This window comes from Salmo salar, chromosome ssa23 (genome assembly GCF_905237065.1).
Source record: "Salmo salar chromosome ssa23, Ssal_v3.1, whole genome shotgun sequence".
NCBI classification, from domain to species: Eukaryota; Metazoa; Chordata; class Actinopteri; order Salmoniformes; family Salmonidae; genus Salmo; species Salmo salar.
In genome coordinates this window covers 30,621,645-30,632,750 of record NC_059464.1, presented here as the reverse complement: position 1 = coordinate 30,632,750, position 11,106 = coordinate 30,621,645, and the positions used below count along the sequence as shown (strand labels likewise).

The 11,106-nt window shown below is 41.1% G+C and overlaps 1 protein-coding gene across 2 annotated transcripts in view; it reads left to right on the top strand.

Moving 5' to 3' along the window:
• The first annotated feature begins 453 nt into the window (after positions 1-453).
• LOC106584386 (ral guanine nucleotide dissociation stimulator-like 1) overlaps positions 454-11,106 on the top strand; it is a 31,588-nt gene continuing 20,935 nt past the window's right edge. The window contains exons 1-2 of one of the 2 annotated variants that reach the window (XM_014169637.2): positions 454-707; positions 6,075-6,185. In XM_014169637.2, coding sequence (XP_014025112.2) covers positions 681-707; positions 6,075-6,185 — 138 coding nt within the window. In that variant the 5' untranslated portion in view covers positions 454-680. The remainder of the gene's footprint in view (positions 708-6,074; positions 6,186-11,106) is intronic. The other variant, XM_014169638.2, reaches the window with a different exon arrangement.

Below are 11,106 nucleotides of genomic sequence, written 5' to 3'. Positions count from 1 at the left end.
CTAGCTGTTATTGGTTTTGAACTCCCTTTCTTATTGGCCTAGTTAAGGAAAGGTTAAATAACAACTAATTAATCTCCCGGGGATGTCACCAGGCAGGCCAAAACTCCATTCCATAAAAACAGGCTGAAATTTGAGGTTGATCGTTTCAAACAGCTATTACACTAAAAGGGCATTATCATAATTTTCACAATTTCACAGTATTATTCCAAACTCAGTGTGTAAATATATATAAAACACAGGCAATCACTTTTTTTTTTTTTTTACTTCGTTGGGCATTTAATCACAAGCATTCATGCTAAGTTTTCATGAAAATCACAGTAGTCGCTAAATTATTATTTTACTTTTTTTCTGTATTTTGTCAGATTGTATCTAAAATGAACCATTTTAAGGGGAATGAGGAGGGGTTATGGGGAGGACCGCGAGTGCAGTAGGCGGAGCTCAGCTATTCAACAGCGGGACGAAGGAAGAGGATGTGTTGAAAGGCAGGAGGAGGATTCGAAAGCGAGGGGGGGGGCAACACAAACAAGAGAGCTGTGACTGATTGTGTGTGTAGTGGAGGAGAGCATATTTTACAGAGCAGGACCGCGCCGTATGTTGCTGGGAACTGGAAACATTTCTTGCCTGGATGGACTGTTAGCATCTTTTGATGCTGTCCATGGATCATTAGAGAAGCGCTGACAATGAGATTCGCCTGGAAAGATAAAATGGTAAAAAGTTATTCCGTTTTCCGTGCTGCAGACTTTTGTTGATTTTGCGGTTTGAGAGTCAGCTTTTAGAGAGGCTGGGAAGGGAGAGGGTATTAGGCTTGGGAAAGTAGCGGATAAAGGAAATGAGGAGGGGACAGCGAGGGGGATACATTTGAACATTTAGTTGTATTTGTTTTCTCACCCTCGACGCCATGGTGGTGTACTTTAAATAGTCTTCATTAATCTCTTGCGCGTAAACGTTTTGCGTAAAGACGCGCTCTGGAAATGTTACTCTGGCCTAATATGATAGTTAGTTTTTCGCTGAAGACAAAACACTTGTCTCTGAGCTGAGAGTGAAATGAGCCCTGAGGCGATCTCTCTACCGGTCCTAGTTGCGCCTGGAGCAATCTGAGCACAAAGCCAACACCAGATAAGTCCAAAGACTTGACACCGTTGTTGTTACCTTGAGCGTATTATTTTCACATATAGTTAATAAAACCAGTGTGTGTTATGTGATGTTGTCAGTAGGGGGTTGAATACATACTGCTCCTATATTTGCCCGAGTTTAATAGTCCCTTCTGTAGTCTGCATCCCACCTCCACTGGGTTGCAACATCCTTCCAAACTGAATCCTGTCCAGCAAGTCTGAAATTTGGGTTTATATCTTGGGGCCATTTAATATACCTTGTAGTATCTAAACTCATTCTTATTCACAACTGTATTTTTCTCAGATTTGTAATTGTATTATAGGCCTTTTAGATGGGACCTTTTTAGAGGCTAAAATGTACGCTGTATGTAACTATACAAAACTTGTTTGATCTCTCTTTTTACAACTCCGCCCAGGGCCTTTGGTACACCATATGCCCCAACTTGGTCTACAAAGCAGGTAGACTTATAAACCCCTGTCTGAAAACATTTCTGCCTGGCACAAAAAAGCAGTCTCTGTGCACATACTGTGGACTCAGCAGGCTGGGCCAGTGAGCAGAAGGACCTCCTGATATTGTTTTGGAGTGGACTAGACTACATAACTCACTGAGTGAAGTATTTAACTCACAGAGAGGCAGCACTGTACGGGAAATTAATGGGAAATGCATACATGCTGGGCCATTTTTATCTCCTGCACTCAATTACTCCTCTGTGGCCTTCTTGCTCTCTCTCTCTATTTCTCTTTCCACCAGAGCCCATTGCCATCACACACTGTTTATCAGTGTCTGGCTGATTGTTTGGGGTGGGTTCCCTGCCTGGCCCTGTGTGCTTTGTTTTTGATAGAACCCAAACAGCCACCCACAACCGCCCCGGGCTAAGTGCCATTGGCCTTCAGAGCTGGCCATTGAGCCTGTTAACAGCAAGCCGTGACCTTTAACTCTAGCTGCCACCACTCTGTTTGGGGAGAGAGTGGACTTTGTCCTGCTGTTGTGATGCTGGTGGAAAGTGAGAGTGTGGACTTGGCTGGAGTGCGCTGTCATCTAAACAGCTCCTCTTTATGGGTTTAAAATGAGCTCTGGTCGCCGTCACACTGGATGTGGCTCTGTAGCCTGCCTTCGTCCCTGACTGGGCAGATTTCTGAATTTGAGAGGGTAAACTGCTGTTCTGTGTCTGTGTGCTCTGCATAACTGATGTGTCGCCAATACGGATTCAGAGCCAGAGAGTAGAGACTGCACCGTGAGGAGTACGGGTTGAGAGCTTTAACTTCCTCGGTGTCCAAATCACTAAGGACTTAAAATGGTCCACTCACGTGCACAGTCGTGAGAAAGGGGCTACAGCTCCTCTTCTCCCTCAGGAAGTTAAAGGTTTTACAGCCGCACCATTGAGAGCAACTTGACTGGCTGCATCACTGCTTGGTATGGCAACAGCACCGCCCTCGATCGCATGGCACTACAGAGGGTGGTGCAGACAGCCCAGTACATCACTGGGTAGAGCTCCCTGCCATCCAGGACCTCTATATCAGGCTGTGTGAAAGGAAGGCCATGAAAATCATTATAGACTCTAGTCAGCCAAGCCATAGACTGTTCTCTCTGCTTTCGCACGTAAGCACTACCGGTGTATCAAGTCTGACACCAACAGGCTCCTGAACAGCATCTATCCCCAAGCCATGAGACTGCTAAATAGCTTAAGGAATGGCTGCACAGACTGAGTTGGCCATTTTATTTTTGTACTGTCTCTATGCACACTCACAGGACTCTACACGCACACTGACACTCCAACACACACATAACATGTACACATTTGTACTGACTACGCAAACACACTCACATACAATCACCATACACATTGCTGCTACGCAGTTTATCATATATCCTGATGCCTAGTCACCTTCCCCTATACATACACCTTTGGGATGAATTGGAACGCCGACTGCGAGCCAGGCCTAATCGCCCAACATCAGTACCCGACCTCACTAATGCTCTTGTGGCTGAATGGAAGCAAGTCCCCGCAGCAATGTTCCAACATCTAGTGGAAAGCCTTCCCAGAAGAGTGGAGGCCGTAGCAGCAAAGGGGGGACCAACACTATATTAATGCCCATGATTTTGGAATGAGATGTTCGATTAGCAGGTGTCCATGGCACAGTCCATCACCACTAAGAGGTGCTACTGAAATTGTATATGGTTATATTACGTAAATGATGGTGCAACACTAATCAAAATGATCTTATTTTCGAACAAATGCGTTTTCTCACGAGTTGAATAGCGGTCGCTGTCTGCGTTTCTGAAACATCACTGCACTGTTGAATTGGCGCTTTTTCCTAGACCATGTTGCTATGTGCATAATAGCAAAGTTAAACAACATATTGGGGTTGAGAACAAGGGAGCAGCAGAATGAGGAGATGAGAACAGACCTTGCTTAATTGTCTATGAAAAGTGTGGAGAGAGAACACCCCAACTTAATTAGGTCTTTAATCAATAGCCTAACTGTTAAATGTGCCTGGCTTTATAAACTATCAATATATCTACAGAAATAAGACAGATCCTGGTTCCTTTGCCTGTTTAAGTGTTTGTTTAATAACCTACTAATTCCGTGAGCACCAAGCCTCACGCAACCACATGTCGGATAACAATCTCACAAATTCGGCTGTTATTAATCTTTGCTTTGATGTAATAAAAGCTTTACACTTTTGTTTTGTTAGAACAGCTTGTCTGGTAGTATTTATAATTGGTTTCGTGTTTACACGCTTCCAAATTGTCAAATTATATTTATAATAATAACCCTCATTTTTCTTGATCTCTTATTATTCTTATTATTATCATAATAAGTAATTTCATTATCATTAGTAGGCTTAGTATAGCAGCCTTGTATAACCACCATCAAGCTGTAGGACTAAGAGTGCATCCTGTTAAGTCTTAATACCGTAACTAACTTAGGTCTATATTTCAATACTTATATAGGCTACTGTATCAATCATTCATTTGTTCATGTCATCACACACCATATGAGTCATTCATGATTTGAAATGCAATCAAGCATTTTTGTTTTAAAATAAAATTAAGCGACCCTTGAATAATTAGCGTAAACAATAAATAATCGTTCCATTTCGGAAATTTCATTGACGAATGAATGCTGCTGTAATGAAGGCTTTACAAAAAAACATTACAACAGACTCTGGTACGCTTATACTTTATTTAGTGTTTACATTGTTCCAAACGGTCAAAAATTATATTGTAATCTAACAGCACCGGTTTGGCAAACATAATATGAACGCAGCGCTTCTCCTTACCTTATTTTTCTTGATCTCCAACTTGATGAGCAACCAGTAAACATTCCCCCGTTTCGAGTTGATTTGTCATGTCCTCTGCATCCATTTTGCTGTCACATGTATTCAGACTTTGTTATCACCATTTTTATTGCTGTGGTTATGATAAGCTATAGGTCAGGCCCTATTGGTCACGTGCATGCGATGCATAGATGTGTCACATAAAGAGCAAGGGAAAGGAAATGTTTTTCCTAAACAAATGAGGGATTTTGGTAACAGAACTTTTCAGTCAGAAATGACTGTAATTATGTTGCAGCTTCAGCAACATGGACATCGTGATAAACACTGAAGTTCTGTGGTGGTCGCTGCAACAGGGAGGAGAGTGCGACAATGGGTGCTAGTCACACAGTCACTCACTGTCATTTTTTTTAACACAATGCAGCAAGTCTGAGCACAATCAAATCAATTGCGTTCGGATTCCCTCTAGTCATTTGTGTGTCCTAATTATTTCATCAAACAGTGCGCTTAAAGCATCAGACAAGCTAAGTGCATATAGTTGATTTGATTTCAACACATAAGATGTCTATATATGGAAAAATACACATTTTAAAGTTTCGACCAATCGAGTGGTTAACTCCCTCCGCATATTCGCACATTTGGACTCATCAGACCAAAGGACAGATTTCCACCAATTTAATGTCCATTGCTTGAGTTTCTTGGACCAAGTAAGTCTCTTCTTATTATTGGTGTCCTTTAGTAGTGGTTGCTTTGCAGCAATTTGACCATGAAGGCCTGATTTCAGTTTCCTCTGAAAAGTTGATGTTGACATGTGTTTGTTACTTGAACTCTGTGAAGCATTTATTTGGGCTGCAATATCTGAGGTGCATTTAAGGCTAATGAACTTATCCTCTGCTGCAATGCTAACTCTGGGTCTTCCTTTCTTGTGGCAGTCCTCATGAGAGCCAGTTTCATAGTGCTTGATGGATTTTGCAACTGCACTTCAAGATCTTTCAAAGTTCATTACATGTTCTGGATTGCCTGACCTTCATGTCTTAAAGTAATGATGGACTGTCATTTCTCTTTGCTTATTTGAGCTGTTCTTGTCATTATATGGACTTATAGCCCTATCTTCTGTATACCAACTCTACCTTGTCACAACACAACTGATTGGCTCAAATGCAATAACAAGGAAATAAATTCCACAAATTAACTTTTAACAAGGCACACCTGTTAATTGAAATGCATTCCAGGTGACTACCTCATGATGCTGCTTGAGAGAATGCCAAGAGTGTGCAAAGCTGTCATCAAGGCAAAGGGTGGCTATTTGAAGAATATCAAATATAAAACACTTTTCTGCTTACTACGTGATTCCATGTGTTATGTCATAGTTTTGATGTTTTCACTATTATTCTACAATGTAGAAAATAGTAAAAATAAAGAAAAACCCTTGAATGAGTAGGGTTGTCCAAACCTTTGACTGGTACTTATACTTATATAGCTTTATTTTAATTTTATTTTTGGATTATATGTGCATTGTTTTGCTAAGTATTACTGCTCTGTTGTAGCTAGAAACACAAGCATTTTGCAGCACCTGCAATAGCATTTGTGTACGTGACCAATAAACTTTGATTTGTGGTCCTGTGTTCTAATCTAGAGGATGGTTTGTCTTTGTGTTAACGGCTCATTATGGCTCTCCCACAGAGCTCGGTGCAGGACCGGGGGGAGGAAGTGGAGGAGGGGGCCATATACAATGTGACACTGAAGAGGTGCCAGATCCAGCAGGCTGCCAACAAGGGAGCAAGATGGCTGGGGGTGAATGGACCACTCTGCTCTTTCACTACAACACACTGATTGAAAGCAAGTGAACTTGTGAGAGACCTTGTCAGGCTCAAACAATAACCCTGCTGAATGCATTATGTCCATAGATAGATTTAATCTTTCCATTGGAGAATTGATGATATAAACACCAGTTGAACATGGCAACATTGGACAGATTGTATTAATTTGCAGAGTTATATACAGTTGAAGTCGGAAGTTTACATACACCTTAGCCAAATACATTTAAACTCAGTTTTTCACAATTCCTGACATTTAATCTTAGTCAAAATTCCCTGTCTTAGGTCAGTTAGGATCACCACTTTATTTTAAGAATGTGAAATGTCAGAATAATAGTAAAGAGAAGCTTTTATTTCTTTCATCACATTCCCAGTGGGTCAGAAGTTTACTTACACTCAATTAGTATTTGGTAGCATTGCCTTTAAATTGTTTAACTTGGGTCAAACGTTTCGGGTAGCCTTCCACAAGCTTCCCACAATACGTTGGGTGAATTTTGGCCCATTTCTCCTGACAGAGCTGGTGTAATTGAGTCAGGTTTGTAGGCCTCTGTGCTCGCACATGCTTTTTCAGTTCTGCCTAGAAATGTTCTATAGAATTGAGGTCAGGGCTTTGTGATGGCCACTCCAATTCCTTGACTTTGTTGTCCTTAAGCCATTTTGCCAAACCCTGGGAGTATGCTTGGGGTCATTGTCTATCTGGAAGACCCATTTTAGACCAAGCTTTAACTTCCTGACTGATGTCTTGAGATTTTGCTTCAATATATCCACATAATATTCTTTCCTCATGATGCCATCTATTTGGGGAAGTGCACCAGTCCCTCCTGCAGCAAAGCACCCCCACAACATGATGCTGCCACCCCCGTGCTACACAGTTGGGTTGGTGTTCTTCAGCTTGCAAGCGTCCCCCTTTTTCCTCCAAACATAACGATGGTCATTATGGCTAAACAGTTCTATTTTTGTTTCATCAGACCAGAGGACATTTCTCCAAAAAGTACAATCTTTGTCCCCATTTGCAGTTGCAAACCGTAGTCTGGCTTTTTTATGGTGGTTTTGGAGCAGTGGCTTCTTTCTTGCTGAGCAGCCCTTCAGGTTATGTTGATATAGGACTCGTTTTACTGTGGATATAGATGCTTTTGTGCCTGTTTCCTCCAGCATCTTCACAAGGTCCTTTACTGTTGTTCTGGGATTGATTTGCACTTTTCGCACCAAAGTACGTTCATCTCTAGGAGAAAGAACGCGTCTCCTTCCTGAGCGGTATGACGGCTGCGTGGTCCCAGGGTGTTTATACTTGCGTACTATTTTGTACAGATGAACGTGGTACCTTTAGGCGTTTTGGAAATTGCTCCCAAGGATGAACCAGACTTGTGGAGGTCTACAATGTTTTTCTGAGGTCTTGGCTGATTTCTTTTGATTTTCCCATGATGACAAGCAGAGGCACTGAGTTTGAAGGTAGGCCTTGATATATATCCACAGGTACACCTCCAATTGACTCAGATTATGTCAATTAGCCTATCTGAAGCTTCTAAAGCCATGACATAATTTTCAGGAATTTTCCTGACCCACTTTTTCTGACCCACTGGAATTGTGATACAGTGAAATAATCTGTCTGTAAACAATTGTTGGAAAAATGACTTGTGTCATGCACAAAGTAGATGTCCTAACCGACTTGCCAAAACTATAGCTTGTTAACAAGAAATTTGTGTAGTGGTTGAAAAACAAGTTTTAATGACTCCAACCTAAGTGTATGTAAACTTCCGACTTCAACTGTAAGTCTATAGGCTAATTCATTGTGCAAAGTGAATGACATTAGTTTTGTGGATAGAGCTTGTCAGCTTCATTGTAAGATATACAATAATACCAATTTGCAATCACAGGGTGTCTCATCCTGCGCAGGCCATACAAAAAACAACAGTTTCATGAGTAGCCTACTCAACTGTTTAGCTAAATGGGATTTCCTGATTTGCCGGTTCCAACTGCCATCATAATTCTTCTTTCCCTGCATGTTGCATCCTGTAAAAGCAAGGCATATAGAGGAGTACAACTATGCTACATTAACACATGACAGTACATATTCTGAGTACTGGAGCATTATCCAGGCCGTGAGTGGGAGTAAGTGGGTGTTCTGTATATGTGACCTACCAGCTAGATTCAGTCTTATGTAGCAACATTTTTTATTGTTTTTTATATTGGATAAAAGTAGAGACTCAGAGCTAGAAAAGTGTATATCATACACTACAGTTGAGGAACAATGGGAAAGTCATTCTGCTTTGAAAGTTGATAAACTTGTAACCCCACTTTTGAGAAAATGGCTATTGAATGTTTTGGTACACCTTCTGGAGAGCTCTTTTTTGTCTACACCCATTCACCATCGTTCACACCCTCTGAAGCCTTAGCCCCACCCATCTCTTTAAGGATTCACATGTGAGGACATGTGTTTAACAAAGTCAGTACGGTAGTGTACTAAAGAAACAAAGATTTCAAGATTAAGGCTGGTTTATACTACATTTATCGACATGTCTGTGGACAGTTGTTGCAGTGACATCATAAACATTCTATTGTCATCCAATATCAAACTTGTTATAAACACAAAAACGACAGGCTGCACGACACCCGCAGCCTAGAGTCCAAAATAACATAACTGGAGTATTTTAACACCAATAACTGATCTGTTTAGAAATGAATTTAGTGTATGTCAATCTAGAAAACCATGCAACTAAAAGCAACTTTCTAAACAATGTTTTGGTTTGTTTCTAGCTTGTTAGCTAGCTAGCTAAAGTTAAGTTAGCTGGCTTGCCAGCTCAATAATGGCCATATCATAGCTGACAACGCCTTAACTTTAGCAAATGTTTATTAATTATTACAGGAATATAAACTCACATCAAGATCATTATTTACAAGTTAATAGTGAACTAATTAAAGAAAATAGCTTACGGTTGTGAGTGTGACAAAATAAAAGTAGGGCATTCTGCCAGAGAATTTTAGAACTTGGACACTGTCTCATTGGCCTAACATTATATCCTAATTTGACTTCCGTGCAGGTCATGTTGTTCTTCACAATACTGTCTCTGGTAAACACACACCATATCAAATGAAATCAAAGTTTGTCACATGCACAGGATACATGAGGTGTAAATGGTACAGTGAAATGGTTACTTGCATAGTGGAGTCTTTTTGTTTAGACATGTAGCTAGCTAGCTATCATACTCTGCTTCCACCAGGCATTCCACTGATTTCAAAACTCGGTCATCTTGTTTTTCTTGACAACAACATTGTTGATTGCCGTTCCAGAAGACTTTACAATGTCTGGTTCAATGAAAAGGTTTTTACCTAAATCTGGATTTCCTCATCATCTGATTCATTTTTAGAGTCCGAGAGAGTCAGCATGGCACGATCGTCCTCCAGAAAGTGGAGAGCATAAGCAAGACTTTTGCAGTTCTTTGTAATATCTTTAAAAAAAGACACGATAGAAAGGATTACCTGTCTCCCGAGTGACACAGTGGTCTAAGGCACTGCATCGCAGTGCTAGCTGTGCCACTAGAGATCCTGGTTCGAGTCCAGGCTCTGTCGCAGCCGGCCACGACCGGGTGACCCATGTGGCGGCGCACAATTTGCCCAGCGTCATCCGGGTTAGGGGAGGGTTTGGCCGGCAGGGATGTCCTTGTCCCATCGTGCTCTAGCGACTTCTGTGCGGGCCGGGTGCAGTGCACGCTGACACGGTCGCCAGGTGTACGGTGTTTCCTCTGACACATTTGGTGTGGCTGGCTTCCGGGTTAAGCGAGCATTGTGTCAAGAAGCAGTGTGGCTTGGTTGGGGCGTGTTTTGGAGGACGCACGGTTCTCGGCCTTCGCCTCTCCCAAGTCCGTACGGGAGTTGCAGCGATGAGACAAGACTATAACTACCAATTGGATACCACGAAATTGGGGAGGAAAAAAGGATTATCTACACATACTGAGCAGCTCATGTTAACCTCTTGGGGCTAGGTGGGACGCTAGCGTGCCACCCGTGGTGCACTCCATCAACAGCAGGTGCATTTCAAGAGCGGCAAATTTGAATCCAAATAAATGTCAAAATTCAAATTTTTCAAAAATACAACTATGTTACACCATTTGAAAGATAAACATCTCCTTAATCTAACCACGTTTTACGATTTCAAAAAGGTTTTACGGCGAAAGCATAAATTTAGAGTATGTTAGGACAGTACATTTACAAGAGTTGTGTGTAATGTTTTGTCAAGTCAAAGACAGGGTCACTAAAACCAGCTAAAATGATGCACTAACCTTTTACAATCTCCATCAGATGACACTCCTAGGACATTATGTTAGACAATGCATGCATTTTTAGTTCTATCAAGTTCATATTTATATACAAAAACAGCGTTTTACTATGGCATTGATGTTGAGGAAATCGTTTCCCTCCAATAACCGGCAGTCAAGTCAGCGTCAGAAATTAAATAATTAAAATTAGAAAACATTGGTAAAATATTATATTGTCATTTAAAGAATTATAGATTTACATCTCTTGAACGCAATCAACTTGCCAGATTTAAAAATAACCTTACTGGGAAATCACACTTTGCAATAATCTGAGCACTGCGCCCAGAAAAATACGCGTTGCGATACAGACTAGACGTCATGTTGGGGAGATCTAAAATCGAAAATACTATGTAAATAATCCATTACCTTTGATTCTCTTCATCAGATGTCACTTCCAGGTATCACAGGTCCATAACGAATGTAGTTTTGTTCAAAAAAGCTCATCATTTATGTCCAAAAATCTCCGTCTCGTTAGCACATGATGTAAGCCAGCCGGACTTCTCGTCATGAACGAGGGGAAAAAATATATTTCCGTTCGTTCAAACATGTCAAACGTTGTATAGCATAAATCATTAGGGCCTTTTT